This window comes from Oncorhynchus gorbuscha, linkage group LG01, assembly GCF_021184085.1.
Source record: "Oncorhynchus gorbuscha isolate QuinsamMale2020 ecotype Even-year linkage group LG01, OgorEven_v1.0, whole genome shotgun sequence".
NCBI classification, from domain to species: Eukaryota; Metazoa; Chordata; class Actinopteri; order Salmoniformes; family Salmonidae; genus Oncorhynchus; species Oncorhynchus gorbuscha.
In genome coordinates this window covers 111,892,019-111,917,297 of record NC_060173.1, presented here as the reverse complement: position 1 = coordinate 111,917,297, position 25,279 = coordinate 111,892,019, and the positions used below count along the sequence as shown (strand labels likewise).

The following is a 25,279-nucleotide window of genomic DNA, read 5'->3' as shown; positions in this document are numbered from 1 at the left end:
GGACAAACAGCAGAGGGGCTATTGATTTTGGAGCATGGGGGAAATGTCTCGGCATTAAATTTGTAACTAAACGTTTATTTAATTTTATTTCTATTGGAAGGATTTAATTATTTGCAATTATGTCTACTTATGATAAGGTAAAAGGTTTATGTTTCTGTCTCCATATGATATGGTAAATATATCCAAAGCAAAAAAACATGGTATTGATATGCATTTGCATATATTTCTGTTAATTCCCACGGAAAGTTTCCACCTCTGAATATTACCCAAAATGTGCAACCCTAGTCATTGTAGTTAATTACCATGTTTTATGCACAATACTACGTAGAATATTGGCATGTTGGAAACTACAAATCCTTACTACATTGCACAGTTCAGTCTGGATCAAATTTATCTTAAGATAAGCGGTGCGATGGTGCATTGAGCTCACAGAAAAAGAAGAAGAAATGGAATTCTAATAATTGAACCAACATCATCTGACTCTATCTGACATTACTACTGTATGTGAATGTTGTGTTCAGTGCTTGACTTGGACTGAAATAGGTGCCGGTACTGTTTACATTTAGGTGCAGGAGATCCACAATACTTTTGAGATAATACTCTATAAGAGGAACAGGAGCTCAAGCAGTAGAACATTTCAGGTACTGGTACTCGGCTCCGGTGAGCTCCTGCCCAAGTCAAGCACTTGTGTTAAAATATCCCTCTTGTCTACAGATCTAATCAGCAGAGCCTGCCAGACCATGGCTAAGTGTGTGTAGGCTGTGACCGAAGGAGCCCAAGCTATAGAGGAGCCATCCATATGCTTAAGATCTGTTTTCCAGGTCATTCCTCTCTACATGTACAAGCTGTCTATCCAACTCACACAGTTGGATAGACAGAAATAACTCTGAGGCCTACATACATCCATAGAAATGTTTCCAGCCTGATTCCAGCCTGTTCAACTATCACTCAACGTCAATAAAACAAAGGAGATGATCGTGGACTTCAGGAAACAGCAGTGGGAGCAGCACCCTATCCACACAGCAGTGGAGAAGGTGGAAAGTTTACATTTTCTCGGTGTACACAGCACAGACAAACTGAAATGATCCACCCACACAGAGAATGTGGTAAAGAAGGCGCAACAGCGCCTCTTCAGCCTCCTTTTGGCTTGTTTTCCAAAACCCTAACAAACTTTTACAGATGCACAATCGAGAACATCCTGTCAGGCTGTATCCAAGCCTGGTATGGCAACTGCACCGCCCTCAACTGCAAGGCTCTCCAGAGGGTGGTGCGGTCTGCACAACGCATCACTGGGGGCAAACTACCTGCCCTCCCTGACACCTACAGCACCCGATGTCACAGAAAGGCCAAAAAGATAATCAAGGACAACAACAACCCGAGCCACTGCCTGTTCACACCGAGTCTGTGTGCGTGGACCATTTCAGTTTGTCGGTCATATGTACACCGAGGAACTTAAAACTTCCCACCTTCTCCACTGCTGTCCCATCGATGTGGAAAGGAGTGGAGGGGGGGGGGGGATAGGGGGTAGCTCCTTTTTTTTGTACCATATGAGAGTGAAATAGATTTCCTTCCAAAAACGTGTAATTAATTATGTTAAAAAGCAGTGTTTCTGTGTTGGAATGGTGTGGGCATACCCCAACAACAGAAGGGTCTGGGCATATACCAGTCATAAAAATATTCATTAGAGTAAACCGCTGATTGGCCAGCTCATCCTCTTCAGGAGGAAAACATCCTCTATCAGGAAATAACAAGCATTTTTGAAACGGTTGGTTTGACTTGCCTAGTTAAATAAAGGTACCAATAAAATTAAAATAAAATACAAGTTTGAGGTGGGTTTTTTAATGTGTTTAAAAAAATCAAATTTATGCTTTGGGCACATATGATTCAACAACATTATTTGGCTAGGAGTTAACAAAATATGAACTTTTAAAAGTGAGAATTTCACTGGACAATTACTTGAATGTATTCTGTAAAGTCAATGCGATAGATACAGTACCTATCCAATCCTCACTTATAAAAAAATAGCTGTTAAACATCCGTAGACACATATTTATTATGCAGTAAAGTCATTCTTATAGATGCCTATTCCTCTCTCACTTTATACGCACGACTTCCTGTACGCTATACGCACAACTTCCATCCCTATACAGCAGTGGTTCTCAAACCTAGCCTCAGGACCCCCAGCCGTTCCATCCATTTGATCTATTCCAGAGCTAGCACACCTGATTTAACTTGTCAACTAATCACCAAGCCCTCGACTAATTGAATCAGGTGAGCTAGTTCAGAGCTACAACAACATTGTAAAGCGTCTGGGGGTCCCTTAGGAGGTTTGAGAACCAACTTCCTCATTCCTTATTGACCAAATGCAGTACAAGCACCTTTCAGTCTTCCAGCTGCATAGTTTATTTCCTGTATGTATATTACAGCTGTGAATTGTGTAAAGATTGTATTTTCCCCAATGACTATTGAGAATATGCTGCTTTGTAGATAATGTACACAATAAACTGTTTAAGAAATCTATTTTTCTTCAGTAGTAATAAATGTTAAATCACAACATGTTCTTAATCTTTAGATAAAGCCTGCATAGAGACATTGGTCAGCACAATCTACCACAGTGGAATATCTTATGTGTCATTATTATTATAGCACAGTTTATACCAGTGATTACAAATATTTGTATTACACTGTTGAAATAGGATCAAATTGACTGAATTGTAATGCCTTCATTAAATACGTGTTTATAGTCACACACCCACAAATGCATGTAGTATGGTCAAATTGAGCTGGTAACATGTGCCTTTCAAATCATTAAGGCAAGAAAGTTAAAAAAAAAACAATAACTTTTAAATACTATCCTTGGGGAAAGAATACGACAAATGTGGGATGTAGGGCCTTAGGAGTATAGGGCCTTAAACTGTGTTCCTATAATGTTTTAGCGTTCCAAGTGTTTAGTGGGAGATGGTCACGTGCTGCATCATCAGCATTGAGCAACAGTGTTGCAGCCAGAGTAGAGAACCATTCATAAAGAATGTGACATAAGCCCGTTGCCAGATAGGAATTTGACATGTGTTATATAAGAGTTTCTAAACCATGTTGATATAAGCAGGGACATTTCACTTATTTAAAAGTACATAACTATAGCTACTCTACCCTTCAATCAGCATTGCCATGCATGCAGTCGACAAGACATAACATTGTATTTCTTCCCTGCTGTAGCTTATACAAAGTTGAATTTCCAATATGGTAGAGAGGTTGTTGTTGGACTGTGGACTGTTGTCATGTCCCCGCAGTGCCTGTAGTGGTGCTGTGAGGAGTCTGCTGTGGACTAATCTAAAATCCTCAGCAGCTCCCACCTGCTAATGTTTGCTGTGGATAATCTACATTTACATGCATCAGTATTTTCAATGATATTGCATTCAGATAGGAGCATTATTAGTTACCTAAAATATCGAATATCGATGCACAAATAGGCGAGCTGGTTGTAATAGGCACTTCTACTCTAACAGGAGCGAATACCTTACACACAGCCTATACAAATTGAAGGTAAGTGAAGCCTCGACTTCAATTTTTGGAGAGGCCGCTTATGGCGCAGAACTAGTCGGGACGACTTTGCTACTCGAGGCCCTAGGGTTACTAGGTCTGATAGGCCTTATCGTTTCATGTTAAATGTTTAACTTATGATCGTTATCTGTATCACACAACATATGCTTATGATAGTTACGGAGTTGTTTTATTATATACATATATTCACAACGTTTCGTTATTCACCTAAATGTATTCATTTTCTTAAACAGAAAATGACCGGATGACTTGCGGGCGATATTTAGCTTAAGGCCTTATTGAAAGAGCCTCTGTGCCTCTCCCTTTGTTTTCCTATTTGCCACAAATTAGGCGGTTTGATTATCGTGAAATCCTAATCTTAAGTACTTTTTATATTTTAAACTATTTCCAAATACACTAAAAAATTATTGTAAATTCCCCATCATATTTCATATAAATCTTCTATGTCTTGATGTTTCCGTTTCCTGGCTACCGCTACTTGTGTTTTTAGCGTAGCTAGCTAATGTGCTAACTAGTTAGCTACCTATCACTAGACCGTAGCAGGCTAAAATTGCCCATTTTTATAAGGTCGTTTTATTGTATGATGTTAATGTATACGTTAACCACATATCTACTTGTTGTCCAATGCCTATACTCTGTTTTCGGATTATTGCAAATTTGCCAGAATGTAGCTATTTAGTTAGCAAGGGAAAAACCCACACAAAATCTAGGTAGCTAACGTTAACTAGCTCGGGTTTGTTAACTTTACCTAACTAGGTTATCTATGCTAGTTAACGTTAGGTAGTAAGTAGAAAAATAACACTAACTATTTGTTTTGATAACTAGTAGGTACCTAGTTATGCAAATTTCATTGTTCTGTGTAGTCAGCTAATTATTTGCTAAACAAATACTCACTTGCACAGCTAACTCGTGATGTAAATTTGCTCAAGTCTGCACGTTTTCATGCATTTAGTTTAGCTAGTTAGCTATGCAATTCCTCCAGATTGAATCATAACGTTAGCTATAGAGCTAGCTAATAGCTATGTTTTTACGAGAGACACATTTAATTCAATGTTACGTGGACACACTACTGTATTACCCTCCGTTTTGGCAAATTACATTGTGACAGTACTGTCCAATTTGTAAGTCGCTCTGGATAAGAGCGTCTGCTAAATGACTTAAATGTAAATGTAAATGTAAATGTACAGTCCGTGTCTGTATCCTGCATTTGCATGTAACAGAAAACCTCAGTCTGACGCTGCATCCCGGGCGCTTGAATTGACAGTAGCCACATGTTTGGGAAAGCGTACAGTCTAAATTCTAAACGTGAGGGTGCTAAGCCAGAAATGTCCCTTACATCATTGGATCAAAAACAAATTTAAGATGAAGTCATATGCCACAGAGGTGTATCTTGACATTTCCAATTTCACCCTTGATTTCTTAGAACATCTTCCTAATGTTTTAGTCATGTATGCATGTTTGTTTGAAACTTTTTTTTACACTAGTAGACTATTTTCTTTACCATATTCTTAATTAGTTGCCTGAATTGTGCATGTTAAGTTCTTGCTAGCAACAGTCAAACTATAGAGTCAGAGGAGCTGTAAATACTTATTTCAATCTGTACCCTTGGTCTGTTTTTGTCTTGTTTGCATATTCAGGGCAGTCTCAGGGATTACTGTGCATAATGTAAGACTCATGGTTTTCCTTGCTTTCTCCCTCTCCCATCAGCTGATGTTCTCAAGGACCAGAGTCACGTGATGTATGAGGGCAAACACATCCACTTCTCGGAGGTGGACAATAAGCCATTGTGCTCATACAGCCCAAAGCTCTGCAAGCAGCGCAGGCTCAATGGCTATGCCTTCTGTATCCGTCATGTCCTGGAGGATAAGACCGCTCCCTTCAGGCAATGTGAATATGTGGCCAAGTACAACAGCCAACGATGCACCAACCCCATCCCCAAGTCTGAGGATCGCAGGTGGGTGTGGCGTTCCAGTAGAAGCTGTCCTCGCCACAGAAGACGTCAGGTCTTTGTGATTGATGTATCTGTCATAGTTGTGAAACAGCATGTTAAAGGTGTGTTTGTTCCACAGATACTGTAACAGCCACCTCCAAGTCCTTGGCTTTATCCCCAAGAAGGAGCGGAGGAAGAAACACAATGCATTGGAGGAGATGCGCTCAACACCTCACCTGGAGTCAGTGGCTCTTAACATAACTGTGCCCTCGCTAGCTCTGAAGGCCTCCAATGGCCTGGACGAGCTGCCACCCTCTCCACCCTGCATCCGTCTGCTACCCCTCCCAGATGGGGAGCTCTTGGACCCTTTTGCCTTCTACGAGGAGGACACTGATGGGGAAGAGGGCCCTCCTCGGAAGGGCTCCACCGTCAGGAAGAAACTACACAGTAGACTGGTGCTCAGCCAGAAACTCCAGCTCCCCCATCACGACAATGCCCTCCTCCAACCACCTCCGGAGCACTTTAGCCCCTCTCCTCTTACCTGTGTGCACCGCTCTTCGCCCCTCCATCCTCATCTTCCCTGTCAGCAGCAGACAGGACTCCTCCAGCCCTCCACTATACCTTCGTTTGTCCTCCCTGGACAGCAGCAGACAGGACTCCTCCAGCCCTCCACTATACCTTCGTTTGTCCTCCCTGGACAGCTGCAGACAGGACTCCTCCAGCCCTCCACTATACCTTCGTTTGTCCTCCCTGGACAGCAGCAGACAGGACTCCTCCAGCCCTCCACTATACCTTCGTTTGTCCTCCCTGGACAACTGCAGACAGGACTCCCCCAGCCCTCCACCATGCCCTCGTTTGTCCTCCCAGGACAGCTGCAGGGTTTATTATGTAAGCTAGCTCCACCTCAGATTCCCGCCTTTCTGCCTGTCGGACTGCCCCCCAACACAGCTCCCAGTCCGCTGCAGTCCTCCTGTCCCCCCCTCGGCAGGAAAGCTCTGTTCACTGCCACGCACTTGCCATCCAGTAGCTGGGACAGCACTCAGCGTCATTTGGTGGCCATGCGTCCGGCTGCCTTCTCACCTCCCCTTGCCTGCATGGCAAGGTTACAGCATCTGGTGCAGCTCTGCACCCAAAGACATCAGGAGCACGGAGACCTCTTCCATCATCTAGGTACCTCTCCTCCCTATTCACATGACATACTGTATTTTGCTTATTAGTTGAATGTCGTATTGGGTCTGTGTAAGACGAGATAAATAAAGATAATATGACATTATACTGCTGAGACCAGCTGTACTAACAGGTTATCTTCTTTCAGGGTTGGACTGGTCTGAAGACAGTTCAGAGGATGATGAAGTGGAGGCAGAGAGAGTTCCACCCTATCACAATGCCTGGAGACTACAGGAAGGACACCTGCAGGATGTGTAAGTTTCTTACATACATAGTTATACTATCATGAAATCAAACATGGATTTGTTTTTGAATTGTTTATTTATTTATTTATTCCAGATCAGATGAAGATGCTGGTGGCTCGCGGAGAACGCGGCTGGCTCGGCTGTGCTCATACCTCCAGGAGAAATACAAGCACCTGTGCAGGCAGGAGAGGGCTACCATGCGCCAGAAGAAATACCACTATGCCTTCCGCAAAGCCCTGCTGCACGCCGCCAGTAAAGACCCTGACTGTGCTGGCCAGTTGATTCAGAAGTTGCGCAAGGTCTCCCAGACCTCAAGGTAAACTAAATACTCAACACTGCTCAACACTCCCATTTGTGAAATTGAGCCCGACTAACCTTAATAGTCTCCTCCAATACCATGTCAATGGTAAATGTTTAAATGACTTAGATACTAAAGCTTTTCCTGGTTGTGATGTGAGTACATCCTAATTTGAGCACAGTTCCTTATTTAAATTGTATTTGTGTGTTTAAAAAAAATGTATTTCTGTGTGTATTGTATAAGAGGTTCCTGCTTGACTTACATTATTCATATCATGAAGTTAGTTGAGATCTCATTTCACCAGAACCATTTAAGTGTCTAGTAAATTGAGTGGCTGAATTTGCTATTGGCTAAAGAGGTAATTGTAGGACCCCTGCCACTAAATGAGATGATGAGCTATAGCTGTTTGTGGGAGAGTGCCAGTGGGGAAGAGAGGTAAGTAGGGATAGACCAGCGAAGATTATTATTTTATTCTTCGTCTTAATCTTTTTAGTCCTTGTTTTTACAATTTTAGCTCTTTGCCATTTTAAGCCTTTTTTTTGTTCTAAACATTTGGAAGAAACCTTTCCAGTTGTTTTAGTAAAACCCTTTTTTTGCGTGACTGACATCGGCCAGCCCTCTCACACTGGTAATGTGGTCAGTAATGATAGTTGTGTTGTGAAGAGCTGAGAGAGTGTTGACATGGTTGTGTCCTGAGCGTGTGCCTATCTGTCTCTCTGCTCAGTGCGCCAGGGCAGCAGGAGACGGGAATCTGCACTGGAAGCACCAAGGGCCAGGCATGTAGCAGCCGAGCTCTACCCTTCACCCGACACTGCTTCCAGCGTATCCTTTTCACCAACCTCTTACATGACACACTGGAATGTTGGGACCAAACTGTCATTATTGCAGAATATGGCTTTACAACTTGTCCTATTTATTTTTTATTTTACCTTTATTTAACCAGGCAAGTCTGTTAAGAACAAATTCTTATTTTCAATGACGGCCTAGGAACAGCGGGTTTACTGCCTGTTCAGGGGCAGAACGACAGATTTGTACCTTGTCAGCTCGGGGGTTTGAACTTGCAACCTTCCGGTTACTAGTCCAACGCTCTAACCACTAGGCTACCCTAGAACTTAACAGACTCAGTGTGGCTTCTGTTTTTGAGACATGACAGTTGTCCTCTTTTTCCACTGGAGTGTTTCCTTCACGGTGTTTCTGCAGACATTCTGTTGAATCGCTCTCAGCAGCTCTTCTCCAGTTGCACAGCCAAATTTGCAGATGGACAACAGTGCTCCATCCCTGTGTTTGACATCACGCATCAGACACCGCTCTGTGAGGAGCATGCCAAAAAGATGGTCAGTACATTGGGAGTACCATTGTTGTACATATGTATCTGCTCTGTATTACTATACTTACGGACACATGTTTTTTTTTCTTCCTACAGGACAATTTCCTGCGTGGAGACGGTAACCGAAGGGTGCAGCACCAGCAGCAGCAGCAACGAAAGCCGCGTAAGAAGACCAAACCACCTGCACTCACCAAGAAACACAAGAAGAAGAGGAGGAGAGGGCCGTGGCGGCCCCAGAAGCCCATCCCGCCGGCGCTACCCCAGGGGAACCTGGGAATGCCTTCCTCCTCCAGCCTGACCATGCCCACCCAGGCCAACATCAGGTCTGTCCCAGAACCATCTGGTCTCTCATTGGGTCTGAAATGGAACTCTAGTCCCTATATAGGTTTAGGCTACTACAATGATACTAGAATTTCCCCTGTACCTATCATGAGGTTGCTACAATCTAACCTATGTATTCAAGGTTACAACGTAGGTGCACACAGGACAGAGACAAATTTGAGTAATCAAGGTGAAAGTGACACGCGTTCAATACCGCCTTGCACGCTCTTGCCTGCATCTAGCTGATCTAGGGTCTAGTCATTAGTCCAACAATTCTAAACATGTGTTTCTATTGGACAATTTCAGGTATGTTTATCCCCATTCTGTTTGTGAAACGTTTTTCAACAGAATCGCCAGAATGAATGCACCACTGATCACCTGCAAACATAGTTCACATTCATAGCAGCCACATACAAACTATTTGATCACTTTCCTCCTCGCTTCTACGCACTCTCTTCATCTCACCTTTTCCCTTCGCTTGTGGACTGAAGAGCACAACCGTCACAAACTTTCCAAGCCAAACCTTCAAACCATTAACTGCTACACACAGCCTACATCGTTTTCACCATATTAGCTAACGCCATAGTCAAATCAAATGAAATGTTATTTGTCACATTTGTCAAATACGACAGGTGTACAACCGTGAAATGCTTGCTTTTAAAAGCCCTTAACTAAAAATGCAGTTAAGGAAATAATGACTAAATAAAATGGTAATAAAATTAAATAATAAATATAATAACTAAATAAAATAACAATAACGAGGCTATATACAGGGGGGTACCGGTACCGAGTCAATGTGCGGGGGTACAGGTTAGTGAAGGTAATTAAGGTAATATGTACATGTAGGTAGGGGTAAAGTGACTATGCATAGATAATAAACAGAGAGTAGCAGCAATGTTTAAAAAGGGGGGGGGGGGGGGGTCAATGCAAATAGCCTGGGTGGCCATTTGATTAGCTGTTCAGCAGTCTTACGGTTTGGGTGTAAAAGCTGTTCAGAAGGCTTTTGGTGTAGAGGTTTTTTTCTCCTCTCTTGTTGCACATGTAGAAATGAGGTAAGCAGATTTAAGTTTCCCTGCATTAAAGTCCCCGGCCACTAGGAGCGCCACCTCTGGATGAGCATTTTCCTGTTTGCTTATGGCCGTATACAGCTCACTGAGTGCTGTTTTAGTGCATCGGTTTGTGGTGGTAAATAGACAGCTACGAAAAATATAGATAAACTCTCTTGGGAAATAGTGTGGTCTACAGCTTATCATGAAATACCTCAGGCGAGCAAAACCTTGAGACCAGCTGTTATTGATAAATAGACACAGATCTTCACGCCTTATCTTATCAGAGGCAGCTGTTCGGTCTTGCTGACGCACGAAAAACCAGCCAGCTGTATATGTTGTTCAGCCACGACTCTGTGAAACATAAGATAATACTGTTTTTAATGTCCCGTTGGTAGGATAGTTTTGAACGGAGCTCATCCAGTTTATTCTCCAATGATTGCACATTGGCCAATAAGACGGATGGTAGAGGCGGGTAACCCACTCACCAACAAATTCTCATAAGGCACCCGGACCTGCGTCTTCCAGTGATTTGGTCAGTCAGGTATCTGGAGTAAATCATTTGCGTCCGACTTGTTAAAGAAATAAAACATTTGTTCAGTGCGAGGTGCGTAATCACTGCTCTGATATCCGGAAGCTCTTTTCGGTCATGAGATTATTTACAAAATAAGTTACAAATTAAGCGAACCCCCCCCCCACAAAATAGCACAATTGGTAAGGAGCCTGTAAAACCTCAGCCATCTCCTCCGGCGCCATCAACGTAGTTCTAGAAAACTAACGTGTTAGTTATCCCGCTACTATCATGCAATACGGTGTACAGCGAGCAGTTTAACAATTACATCGGTGGGCCCCGGTGGCAATACATTTAATTAAACCTTGACTTGAAAGAGTTTGTGTTGAATAGCCATGGCCGACTAGCTAACATAACATCCCTCTCTGTTTGAGCTGAGTGTTTGAGTTGGCTAAACTAGCTAGCGGTGAAAGTGAAAAAAAGACAAAATATAGCTAGCTCTCTCTCGCTTCTCCTTCATTTTGAAAAATACATTTTTTCAAAACTGTTAAACTTTCTTTCTCTTTGAGTCAACTACTCACCATATTTTATACACTGCAATGCTAGCTAGCGGTATCTTATGCTTTCAGTACTAGATTCATTCTCTGATCTTTTGATTGGGTGTACTTGTCAGTTCATGCTGCAAGAGCTCCGATAGACTGGAGGACATCCTCTGGAAGTTATCATAATTACTGTGTAAGGTTATGGAAGGAGGTGAGAACCATTAGCCTCCTAAGGTTTTGTATTGAAGTCGATGTACCCAGAGGAGGATGGAAACTAGCTGTCCTCCGGCTACACCATGATGCTACCCTAGAGGGTGTTGGGCTACTGTAAACCTTTGCAAAACAGTTTTAATAAATTATTTGGTGACGTGATTATATTTATTATAGTTTCATCTAAAAAGGATAACTTTTGAACATTTTAACTTCTAAGTTTTCTGAAGGATGGTCATCCAACCTCCGCTGCTATGAACATATTGTTCCAGACACTAGGAGTGTGTGTTGTGCATGAACAGTCCTTATGTACTTGCTGAATTTTCTTCTCCCTTGATGGCAGGAGTCCCTCGACGCCTGAACTGAGCACCGATGAACTTCCCGATGACATCACCAATGACATGTCAGACATTCCAAACGACCTCGAGCTGAACCAGGAGGATTTCTCGGACGTGTTACCCAGGCTCCCCGATGACCTTCAGGACTTTGACTTGTTTGAAGGTACTTTTTTTTTTTTTTTGCTCATTGTTGTCATGGATTTCACCACTCTAGCCACTCTACTTTCCAAAAAGGGGTAATTTTAGCTTGTGTGTGTGACATCAGCTATTTTTATCTTTACAAAAAATTGAACAGGTTTGTCTGAATATTATTGAATAAGCTGAAGGCTCAAGTATTTACTCAAACATTTCTTCCTGCTCTCTGAGAAAGGGGGGATGGTTGGTAGATTCCTACGGTGTGGGTAAGAGATATTGTGTATATCCTCAGGTAAGAATGGGGAGCTGCTTCCCACCACAGAGGAGGCAGAGGAGCTGGTGCGTGCACTACAGGCTGGGCTGATGGGCTCCTACCCAGACTCCCTGGTGTGCCTGACCTCCATGGCGGATATGGCGCAGGCAGATGGCGTGGACCACCGGGCCATGGCAGCAGTGTTCCCTGGGCCAGGGGTCCAGCCGGGGGGGATGGGGGACCTGCTCAACGGCCGCATCCCCGTAGAGAACTTCTCCAATCTGGAGCTGGAGGACAACCTGCTGCACTCTGCTGGTGGCCACTTCTCCCCCTCGGTGTCTCCTCAGCAGCCCCCTGCCCAGGGCCAGACTCTTCCCTCGGGACCCAGCCTCACCTCCTCCACCCGCACAGTCCCCCGGTCACACCCGCCCCACATCTTGGCCAAGCCGGAGGCGCCCACATCGTCTCCGCAGGGCAGTCATTACTGCAGCGAGCATGTACCATCCCCCTACAACGACCACATGTCCTCTACCCACACCACCTCCTTTCAGACTGACTCTCCTCTCCTGCTGGAGGTACCAAGTACCCCACGCTCCTCCTGGAACAACCTCCCCCTGGCCCTCGCTGACCCCACACAGTTCGGCAACCTCATCAGACCAGAGGGTCACCTCGTATCCACCTCTCTGTCCACTCCCCCCTCCTCCCACTCTGTGACCCTACAGCCCATGGCTGCCCTCTCAGCGTTGCCCCAGAGCGGCTTGACGGGCTTGACTGCGCTCCCCGCCCCCTCGCCACCACACGACCTCTTGATTTCTACCCTTCCCAAACAGCAGCTCCCTCAGTTCAGTGCTGCCTTCGGCCACCAACTGGCCTCCCACAGTGGCATCCCCAAGGACGTGCAGCCCAGTCACAGCTCCACAGCGCCCCCCACTGGCTTCTCCATAGCTAGTGCCACCGCTGCAAGTGCCAACAGTGCAACGCCCCCCTTTCCACACAGTAACTAGAGCAAGCCGTGCACAGTACAATGGCTGTAGGTCAAACCGTGGACTCTAGAAACGTATTCACCCAGTGTCCATTCATTTCCCTTCTGCTTCAAGTGTGCAATGTGGTAACGGACCTAACGCTTCACTGTTCTATTGGAATTTGCACAACCTCAGATATTCCTTAACCGTGTAATGATTTGGTGGTAATATAGCCAGTTGGCCACCTGAAAGGGTCCAGTGGTTTGCTGTAAACGCAGCTCCAGAGTTTTGCCAGCAGGGGGCAGAGTGTATGTGTGTGTGTGTGTGTGTGTGTGTGGAGGGAGGTGGTTCAGTAGAAACATCAAATGTTATTTGTCACATGCTTGGTAAACAACAGGTGTAGACTAACAGTGAAATGCTTACTTACGAGTCCTTTTCCAACAATGCGGAGTTCAAGATACAATAGAAATAGTGACACGAGGAATACATGGATTGATGTGGGGGAACATTGAAGGACGGACTTTAGGAGAGATTATTTATATCATAGTGAAAACAACAGTGCTAGAGAATCCGGAGACAAAGCGTCAATCAATGGTCAATTAAAAAAATAAAATAATAATATTGCCAGTTTATTCGTGTCTGACACACATCAACAACACTCCCCTGTGTATTATTTGGACAGTGAAGCTAAAACTTTTAATTTGGCTCTATACTCCAGCATTTTGGATTTGAGATTAAATTAGGAAAAAAAGCACTTTATCTAGACCCCGATTCGAATGTGTCATAAGTATTTGGACTAATTCACTTGTGTATTAAAGTAGTCAAGTTTAGTATTTGGTCCCAGTTTCCTAGCACACATCAAGCTTGTGACTCTGCAAACTTGTTGGCTGCATTTGAGTTTGTTTTGTTGATGTTTCAGATTATGTTGTGCCCCTATAGAAATGAAAAGTAAATATTGTATAGTCACTTAAATATATAAAAAAAGATATATAGAATGTTTCCAAACACTTCTACAATAATGTGGTTGCTACCATGATTATGAATAATCATGAATTAGTCGTGAGTGAGTTCGAGGCACAAAGTTTATACTCCCAAGACATGATAACCATGTTGGATGCAGTAGCATTTTATATCATACCCACAAGACATGATAACCCCTCTCCTTTACCAATAACGGGATGTTAGCATTTTATATCATACCCACAAGACATGATAACCCCTCTCCTTTACCAATAACGGGATGTTAGCATTTTATATCATACCCACAAGACATGATAACCCCTCTCCTTTACCAATAACGGGATGTTAGCATTTTATATCATACCCACAAGACATGATAACCCCTCTCCTTTACCAATAACTGGATGTTAGCATTTTATATCATACCCACAAGACATGATAACCCCTCTCCTTTACCAATAACGGGATGTTAGCATTTTATATCATACCCACAAGACATGATAACCCCTCTCCTTTACCAATAACGGGATGTTAGCATTTTATATATCCCATACCCCCTCTCCTTTACCAAGACATGATTTTATATCATACCCACAAGACATGATAACCCCTCTCCTTTACCAATAACGGGATGTTAGCATTTTATATCATACCCACAAGACATGATAACCCCTCTCCTTTACCAATAACGGGATGTTAGCATTTTATATCATACCCACAAGACATGATAACCCCTCTCCTTTACCAATAACGGGATGTTAGCATTTTATATCATACCCACAAGACATGATAACCCCTCTCCTTTACCAATAACGGGATGTTAGCATTTTATATCATACCCACAAGACATGATAACCCCTCTCCTTTACCAATAACGGGATGTTAGCATTTTATATCATACCCACAAGACATGATAACCCCTCTCCTTTACCAATAACGGGATGTTAGCATTTTATATCATACCCACAAGACATGATAACCCCTCTCCTTTACCAATAACGGGATGTTAGCATTTTATATCATACCCACAAGACATGATAACCCCTCTCCTTTACCAATAACGGGATGTTAGCATTTTATATCATACCCACAAGACATGATAACCCCTCTCCTTTACCAATAACGGGATGTTAGCATTTTATATCATACCCACAAGACATGATAACCCCTCTCCTTTACCAATAACGGGATGTTAGCATTTTATATCATACCCACAAGACATGATAACCCCTCTCCTTTACCAATAACGGGATGTTAGCATTTTATATCATACCCACAAGACATGATAACCCCTCTCCTTTACCAATAACGGGATGTTAGCATTTTTTGGTGTGCGTATGATATTTATGCCTCTAACTTTCTCACTCTTTATTCATGGTATTTTATCTTTATCATTTTACTAGGCAGGTCAGTTACGAACAAATTCTAATTTACAATGACGGCCTAGGAACAGTGGGTTAACTGCCTGTTCAGGGGCAGAACGACAGATTTGTACCTTGTCAGCTCGGGGATATGAACTTGCAACCTCTTGGTTACTAGTCCAACACTCTAACCACTAGGTTACCCTGCCGTCTCCACATTTAATGTAGAAGTGTTCAGAAACACAAGTCACTCCAAAATGACACTGCATTATTTACCATTTTAATATTAATGGGGCACAGAATATTCTGAAACACACATTTTAAATGCATCCAACAAGTTTGTAGAGTCACAAGGTTGATGTAATCATTGCCTGCTAGGTTACACATTTTGACTACTTTAATACACAAGGGGATTTTTCCAGATACTTCTGAGGGGCACTAGATACATTGTGTTTTCATTTCTAAACGGTAAAACGGATGTGTATGAATGTATCCTCAAATTAAAGGTGACATTCTGTTGCCTCATACGAAACAGTCGATCTCAAATACAAAATGCTGGAGTATAGAGCCAAATTAAACGTTTTCTCTTCACTGTCCAAATAAATACGTAGGGTAGTGTATCCTGCCTGCCTTGCTATGGTCATTGCATGGGTTCATCTGTTCCATTCACCTTTTTTAAAGAGATTCTAAGGTAGGTCCATTGTGAAGCAACAGAGGAAATAGCTCCGCCATCTTACCATGATGTAGTCCTGTCCTCCATCACTTAACAGAGAATTTGGCCAAACCACTTTTAAACAGCGTTTATTTGTAATATATTATGTATATATTTGCTCTATTATTGGGTCACTCAGAAACGTAAAAGATCTATTGACCTCACCATTGTGGGACTCCTTATGGGTGACCTATTAGCCACTTGAAGGTAAATTGTGTTACTTTAAGCAATAAGCACATTGACACACACACTTGTCACAGTATTGAATTGGTCTACACTTTATGTATCTTCACTATGTAATCCAAACCGATGTGGACCAGGTATGTTTGGGCCTGTGTAACTGTGTGTGACATATACCGTTTGTTCTAAATCAAGTCTGAACTGTCTGAGTAGAGAGAGACTGTAACTGACCATTGAACAGGATGCTTCTCTTAGGTCATACTGAGTAGTTATTGCAAGGGGCCAAATCCATGGGCTCGGGTGTCCACAACTCTCCATGGTGCTCTTGCTATATAATGGCATTTTAAAAGGACATTCAAGGATATGGTCCCATCTAGATAGAAACTACTTAAGGAACCTGGGGGGGGGGTATACACTGAGTATACCAAACAGTAGGACACTTTCCAAATATTGAGTTACCCCCCCCTACCCTCTCTCTCTCTTTTAACTCTCAGAATGGCCTCAATTTGTCGGGGCATGGACTCTACAAGGTGTCAAGCGTTCCACAGGGATGCTGGCCCTTGTTTGATGTCCTTTCGATGGTGGACCATTCTTGATACACGAGAAGCTGAGCATGAACCCAGCAGTGCTTCAGTCGACTCAAACCGGTGCGCCTGGTACCTACTACCATAACCCCGTTCAAATACACTTACGTCTTGCCCATTCACCCTCTGATTGTGTACGTGTGCCATTCAATGTCTCAATTGTTTTGAGGCTTAAAAATCCCGTAACCGGTCTCCACCCCTTCATCTACACTGATTTGAAGTTGATTTAACAAGTGTCATCATTAAGGGATCATAGCTTTCACATGGTCAGTCTGTCATGGAAAGAGCAGGTGTTCCTAATGTTTTGTCCACTCTAACTCCCCCTAGTAAAGGACCAGCAAGTCATCTTTCACTAGTCTAGCCGTGTATATGGATACGTAGGATGGGTATATGGACATGTGAAATGATGCCCCCTTGTTTTAACATCTTATCTGTTTTGTGTGGTAGTGTGACACCATTGGTGTAAACTGGTGCAAATGAGCATTTCTGAGGTATAGATAGCACTGTCTGTTGTACTAAATAAATACATATTCTCAGGTGCATTAAGGTTAATGAAGCATGGGTCTCAATGTTAACTGTTAAGGAATGAGGATGGAATTAACCAGACAACTCTGCCCTGTCTGGTTTTAAACTCTACAGTAGTAAATCATGGATTTAAAAAAATATATATTTATAGGGTAGAGGTCTCTACAGTTTCGGTTTTATTGTGAGTTAATGAGTGGCAATGGATTGAAAAATGAAGTCTTTTGTGATGCACTTGATGGAAACTTTTTGTGGAACACCCCTTGTTTTAATGGCTATCAAAACTCTTGTAGTTTCTCTTCAAAGTGAAATGATTGATTGTTTGTGTACATTGTCATTTTGCTAACCAAACTGGCAAAATGTCTAATGTGAGACAGTATTTTTGATAGCTATTAAACTCTGGCAAGTAGTTGCTGCTGAGAGACTGGAGTTGCATGGCGGGACATCTTTACAGCTGAGTGCAAGGCCACAACATTTCTCACTTATTGTGATTAGCAGATCTCTTGGTAGCAGTAAATCCAGCCATAGCATTATTTTTTCACGCAAGTATGTGTGTGTGTGTGTGTATATATATATATATTTTTGCACATAACAGCACCCCATACTCATTTTGGATTTGGAACACACCCCTGACCTGCTCTAAACAGCACTGTGGGAGGCCAGATACTCCCAGTAAGCATCGTGCCTTTTGTCATGATACGAAAAACTAACAGCTGCCATTAACTGCACACACACTGCTTAGAACCGAGCAAGGCCCCACTTCCAACTGTGAGCAGGCCTAGTTATTTCAAAGAGACAGACATTACCAGAGCAGATGCTTCAAGTTTCAGTTTCTTTTTCGCTTGACCACAGCATTGTTCCTAGATGTACAGCCCCTAGGAAATAGGTGGGCTGGAATGTTTTCTTGAATTTTTGCAAGCAAGGCGACACTGCTGTATTCACAAAGCATGAGATTAGATTCATTGCAGTTTTGACTCCTCACCAACCATATAGAACAAACTAAGCAGGGCTCTGTAGGCACTTGTAACTGCTTGAAATCTGAGAGATGGCTGACAAATTCCTATACTCATTGAATGTACTGTATTACTGTTTTTAAAGATGATAGGATAAGCTAATAATAATCTAGTCACCTTTTGTTATCGGTCCTTGTATAATTTGTCTAAGGTATTTTTTTTGTATACAAAGGTTTACATTTTTATGTATATTTTTCTTGTGTACAAATTATGGAATATGTGTATAAACACTGTATGGAATGTGTATATAGTGTGATAAAATGTGATCTTTTGTTTTTGGATGTATAATAAAAACTTGCTGTGAGGTATTTGCTGTCATGGGTTGTCGGTTTTTATTTATAGATCCACAATTCTGACAATAATACCGCCGTACGTACGTAAATGGCACGTTCTAATCAAGTCAGAATACAGTGTCTCTGTCGACACCTTTTAGTTCTTAGATCTCCACACCGAAGAAAAAAAATAGCATGCTATTCTCGTGCGCAAATTCAAGGTCAGAATAGAGAAAAGTGAGGAGAAAAAAAAGGGAATAATTCCACCACATTTACGCGAGAGGAAACCATTTGGTTATTTTTTAAACATTTATTTTACCTTTATTTAACTCGGCAAGTCAGTAAAGAAGAAATTCTTATTTTGAACTGCCTTGTTCAGGGGCAGAACGACAGATTTGTACCTTGTCAGCTCGGGGATTCGACCTTGCAACCTTTGCTGGCCCAACACGCTAACCATCCCTGGAGATGAAAGTGAAGCCATATGGAAGAACTGAAAATCATATAAATATGACATGTATTAGGACCCTATTTCCACAGTGAAATAGAATATACAGTGTGGGGGCAAAAAGTATTAAGTCAGCCACCAATTGTGCAAGTTCTCCCGCTTAAAAAGATGAGGCCTGTAATTTTCATCATAGGTACACTTCAACTATGACAGACAAAATGGGGGGGGGGGGGGGGGGAATCCAGAAAATCACGTAGGATTTTTTATGAATTTATTTGCAAATTATTGTGGAAAATAAGTATTTTGTCACCTAGAAACAAACAAGATTTCTGGCTCTCACAGACCTGTAACTTCTTTAAGAGGCTCCTCTGTCCTCCACTCGTTACCTGTATTAAAAGCACCTGTTTGAACTTGTTATCAGTATAAAAGACACCTGTCCACAACCTCAAACAGTCACACTCCAAACTCCACTATGGCCAAGACCAAAGAGCTGTCAAAGGACACCAGAAACAAAATTGTAGCCATGCACAAGACTGGTAAGACTGAATCTGCAATAGTTAAGCAGCTTGGTTTGAAGAAATCAACTGTGGGAGAAATTATTAGGAAATGGAAGACATACAAGACCACAGATAATCTCCCGCGATCTGGGGCTCCATGCAAGATCTCACACCGTGGGGTCAAAATGATCACAAGAACGGTGAGCAAAAATCCCAGAATCACACGGGGGGACCTAGTGAATGACCTGCAGAGAGCTGGGACCACTAAGCCTACCACCAGTAACAGCAAGGGACTCAAATCCTGCAGTGCCAGATGTGTCCAGGCCCATCTGAAGTTTGCTAGAGAGCATTTGGATGATCCAGAAGAAGATTGGGAGAATGTCATATGGTCAGATGAAACCAAAATATAACTTTTTGGTAAGAACTCAACTCGTCATGTTTGGAGGACAAAGAATGCTGAGTTGCATCCAAAGAACACCATACCTACCGTGATGCATGGTGGTGGAAACATCATGCTTTGGGGCTGTTTTTCTGCAAAGGGACCAGGACGACTGATCCGTGTAAAGGAAAGAATGAATGGGGCCATGTATCATGAGATTGAGAGTGAAAACCTCCTTCCATCTGCAAGGGCGTTGAAGATGAAACGTGGCTGGGTCTTTCAGCATGTCAATGATCCCAAACACAAATAAATTCACTAAAAATCATACGTGATTTTCTGGATTTTTTTCCCTCATTTTGTCTGTCATAGTTGAAGTGTACCTATGATAAATTACAGGCCTCTCTCATATTTTTAAGTGGGAGAACTTGCACAATTGGTGGCTGACTAAATACTTTTTTTGCCCCACTGTACATAGTTATGCCTTCAATTTGCGTTTATGAAATTTTGACAACCAAGCTATTGGTTTCTGTAGGTCTGAACCTGCTGAATTGGTGTATGCGCTATAGAATGTTCAATATTCTAGGCTTTTCTACGTTTTATTTTACAATGTGTATCATGATAAATATTAGCCACCATAGGAAGCCATTGTCAGTAATACTCACATACATTTATAACTGTCACTTTAGTGTTAGTTTTGTTCCATTTGTAGTTTACATTTAGCATCATTCCATTCCGTTTACCTTTCTTTCCTCTGTCACGTCCGTGTAAATTGTTCCTGGGTGTCGTTAGTGGATCATGTTAGGCTAACGTTGCGTAATAAATTCGGGACATGTCCTATAAATCTACCATCTAATCATTATGGCAATCAGACCAAACGGTTAAACAGAGCATGATTAGTGAGAATTAGGGCACCCCCATTGTACACAATTTCCCCCATTTTCTAATATTTCATGGATTGAATTTGAATATGACAATTTATTTTTATTTTATTTAACCAGGTAAGCTAGTTGAGAACAAGGATTTTAGGTTGAATCAAACCAGTGTTTTATTCATAAATATATTTTAGTGCGCAAAGGTTCTCCAAACCTGTTTGTGATTCATACATAATTTCCTAACCCTGAAATTTGCCCAAAATAATCCATCAAATCTGACTATTTGAAATCTACCAGTTGGTGTTGAAACGGAGACATATGCATATATTTAGCTTCATTTCATTTATCCTTATTTTCTAAACCCGTTCTCTCGATGTAGTCTAGTCTGTCGACAAAATTCCAATTAAAAGGTAAATAGTATTTAAAGGGATGGTTTAAGGGTACTGAAAACCCTATTGAATGGCAGCTCCACGAGAAAATCTGTTGGGTTTTCAGCGGTTGAATTACATTTATTTAGCGCGTGCAACGGAGCTACGCCAGCAAAGCCAGTTACGCACCTTCATAAAGTAACTCGGAATACCAACTACTGAGAAGTGTGTAGGTAAAGCATAATTTCCTGTCGGAATCCGGACCGTCAAGTCACAATGGCATGCCTTCTGTGATGAGTAAACTAACTTTAGGGCCTTTTTGCCCCTCACCCTGTCAAGGAAGCGAACATCTCGGATGGAACCGCATGAGAACATAACTAAATGCACAGTACTGACCAAACAACCAGCTGCCTAATGTAGGGGTTTTCATTAATGGCGTTTCTTTTTTTAATGACAACTTTGTGAATTTACTTCAGGATCGGATCATTTTTCTTCAATTTTCGCCTAAAACGACATACCCAAATCTAACTGCATGTAGCTCAGGACCTGAAGCAAGGACATGCATATTCTTGATACCATTTGAAAGGAAACACCGAAGTCGGTGGACATGTGAAATTAATGTAGGTGAATATAACATTAGATCTGGTCAAAGATAATCCAAAGAAAAAAAAACATGCACTTTTTTGTTCCATCTTTTTTAAATGCAAGAGAAAGTTCAAGGTATTATTCCAGGTTAGGCGCAATATCGATTTTGGCCACTAGATGGTAGCAGTGTGTGCAGCATTTTTGACTGATCCAATGAACCATTTAATTTCAAAATGTTGCCCAAATGTGCCCAATTGGCTTATGGACACATTTTCAAGTTCATAACTGTGCACTCTCCTCAAACAATAGCATGGTATTATTTCACTGTAATAGCTACTCCAAATTGGACAGTGCAGTTTGCTTAAATTATTATTAATCTTTCTGCCCATATCAGATAGGTCTATGTTCTGGGAAATGTTCTTGTTACTTACAACGTCATGCTAATCATATTGGTCTACGTGAACTCAACCATCTCGCCAGGACACTGATCCTGTTGAAGTTTTAAAAAGCTGCACTCTGGTATTGCATTGTAATGCTGGTAAAAAAACAATATTGCTCCACACAAAAGAAATATCCATTTAAATTTGCGTTCGATTTTAATCACTTGAAAGCTTACAAAAGACTCCCAAATACCTTGGAATTTGAGTGACATGAACAATGATTATATACAGGACTATAAACAGTCTGCAATGTTACAGAAAATGACATTTCAATTTTAATAACAAACGGAAGGACAATATTCTTTATTCTATACATACTGCTTGTGAGTTATAAAAATATATTCTTGTTCCGTAGAATATATCTGTGCTGATAAATGTGTCCTGACGCCACCACTGCTTTATTGCTACACTCAGAAAGGTTTACTAGTAATCACCTAAGATATGACAAAGAGAAAAAAAAAACCTATGGTCTCAAGTACCATTATTCTTTACTTGAATCCTGAAGAAAACGCTTACAAAAAGTGCAACACAAAGAATAAAAACGGGACCAGTTGTCTCCACAAGGTGCAAATTACAAAACAAACAAAAAATGGGCATCCATACATGGCACTTTCATGACATAAGGGGAATAACGGAAATCGATCAAGAGGGGTCCACTCAAATGTTGGAAAAACTGGCCAACAGAAGTGGGTTCAAAACAAGGGGGTACTTCTGTTTCCAATCCCAAATGCCCAAAACTCAGAAGAAAAACAGTTCAATACTGGATATCTCACATTGGTCTGAACACAGCGAATACAAAAGAAGGTTTCCAGTAGCTGTTGAAATCCCATAGGAGACCCAGTGTTCATACTTCCGTGTGCTTTATGAAGCTATAGTATCTAACCCCATGTAAAGAGCAAAAACCATTAACTTAGCTGATGTAAATCAATTGTTAAATGTGTCCATGCTGCATTTTTCTTTTAAATGTGACTGCACCCCACTCGCAATAAGGTTGCTAAGGCTGACTTGAACACTCAAGGTCCAGGACATGAGGTTAAGAGTCCAGTAGCATGCTTGCTACAATGGATATTAGGGGCAGCAGGTAGCCTAGTGGTTAGAGCGTTGGGCCAGTAACTGAAAGGTTGCTAGGTCGAATCCCTGAGCTGACAAGGGGTAAAGACATCGGTCGTTCTGCCCCTGAACAAGGCAGTTAACCCACTGTTCCCCTGAACAAGGCAGTTAACCCACTGTTCCTATGGCCATCATTGTAAATAAAAATTGTGTTTTTAACTGACTTGCCTAGTTAAATAAATACTGTGCAGGCCAAATCACAGGAGTAATTTTTCATCAAATTAAACTTTATGAAAACACGTGTTTAGTAGGTGTAGCGAAATGCTTGTACATTAACGCACATTCATTTAAAACTACACTGGGTGGGGGGGGGGTCAGTAGCAGCAGGGAAGTGCAGTATGCTTCCTAATGGCCGCTGGCTTTCTGCTACTTTACGTCAACTAGTATGAACACACCATAACGCACTTCTGCATTCCTTTTCAACTAAACTTAGTGTGGAATTCACGTTTACAGTGTTCTGTTATACTATACTATGTTACACTATGCTATGCTATGCTACACTATGCTATGTTATACTATGCTATGTTATACTATGCTATGTTATACTATGCTATACTATGCTATACTATGTTATGCTATACTATGCTCCAAGCTGTGTTGTTTCAGGTGGACAGTAGTCTTATGTAGCATTGAGACATGCCTGTACTATAATGACCATGCGGTCTTACGCCCCCCAAAAAATAAAAATAAATAAATGCAATTCAAGCTATTGAATAGATTGTACCACTGCAGTTCCAACATGTTTGTTGTGGGATGATGTAGTTGAATTTACTGCCATGTTAAAAAGAAGGAAAAAAAGGAGGAAAGGTGAACCTTCAATCGAACTAAAGCACTCATCTTACACAGGACAGAGGAACAATCCAACAGACATCTTGTCATGAAACCATGTGGTCTCATGAAGTTCGATGCTCTGGCAACATAGAACCCAGTGTCACGACTAGAGAGAGTTAGAAGTAGTGCACCTGGACAGATTCTGTTTCTGTGGTCTGCACTGCATGGCAACTACAGCCATGTCACGGAGTGAGACATCAAAAAGGTCAAAGAGCATTTAAAAACGAAACAACAAAAAAAAGGTGGCCAAAGTATCAATTAACAAAAACAACGGAGGGAAGCAATTGCCATTGAATGGATGTGTCCTTGAAAATGTATGATTTAAACAAGAGGGAATCCAAGATAAAGGTATTTAAGCAAGAGGGAATCCAAGACTGAAATACAAAAAGAGCAAGTAATAAAGGCAAAGCAATCTCAGTTATGACCATTTACACGTCTCCTTAAACATTGACCCTTTCTAACAGAATATATGTACAGAAGCATTTGGCCACTTGTACACAGAGATTCCTTTGTGTACACTCCATTATTTCTCAATATTTGTAAAAATGTGCCTATTTACAAGTTTGTACAGCCACCCAACAGATCTCTTAATTCTCCCAGAGGACCCTCATCCACTTAAAAGCAGGATACCTGAGTTTTGAAAAGAATGCTTCAATCTCCACCGCACATTTCACAGGATCTCAAAGGAGATGCTCACACACACACACGAAAGTTAGATCCTCCCTGAAAGGCTTCAGGACCTTTTAGGAATAAGCCACACCAAAATGTTTGACTCAATGGTCCTGTGTTCATATCGGAGGTATTGAGCCCAAAAGGTCTTACAGCAGTTGTCAGTCAAAATGGCAGCTGACCAACAGGCCCGTGACTGGCCGCAAAGTGACAATATACCTTAAGTAGAGATATAAAAAAAAAAGAGATAAAAAGTGGGCTGAGGCTTTGCTTTAGGTGAATGAATGCGTGATGGAGAACTTCCTGGGAGACTTAATCTTGGCTGTTGATGTCAGAGGCCATGGACTGACGGACTGCTGCTACTGTAGAGGTGGGATGGGATGGGTGTCACTGGGAGGATGAGGCCCTGGGTAGAGAAAACCTGCAGGAGCAAAGGATGTACAATGGGAAGATTTACCTTGGGATGGAGGTGTGAGAAACAACACTAGAATTATAGGTCTGCATCCTTCTGTAGCTCAGTTGGTAGAGCATGGCGCTTGTAACGCCAGGGTAGTGGGTTCGATCCCCGGGACCACCCATACGTAGAATGTATGCACACATGACTGTAAGTCGCTTTGGATAAAAGCGTCCGCT

The 25,279-nt window shown here is 41.9% G+C and overlaps 1 protein-coding gene and 1 pseudogene across 1 annotated transcript; one reads left to right on the top strand and one right to left on the bottom strand.

Moving 5' to 3' along the window:
* Window positions 1–2,976: 2,976 nt before the first annotated feature.
* Window positions 2,977–14,345, top strand: LOC124003326 (INO80 complex subunit D-like). The gene is made up of 10 exons (XM_046311886.1): window positions 2,977–3,543; window positions 5,269–5,515; window positions 5,631–6,661; window positions 6,807–6,912; window positions 6,998–7,219; window positions 7,926–8,023; window positions 8,402–8,535; window positions 8,625–8,851; window positions 11,502–11,659; window positions 11,924–14,345. Exons 2-10 carry the CDS (start codon window positions 5,298–5,300, stop codon window positions 12,886–12,888), a joined length of 3,159 nt encoding a protein of 1,052 aa, XP_046167842.1. The 5' UTR covers window positions 2,977–3,543; window positions 5,269–5,297; the 3' UTR covers window positions 12,889–14,345.
* Window positions 14,346–22,179: 7,834 nt separating this feature from the next.
* Window positions 22,180–25,279, bottom strand: part of LOC124002666 — a 33,192-nt pseudogene continuing 30,092 nt past the window's right edge.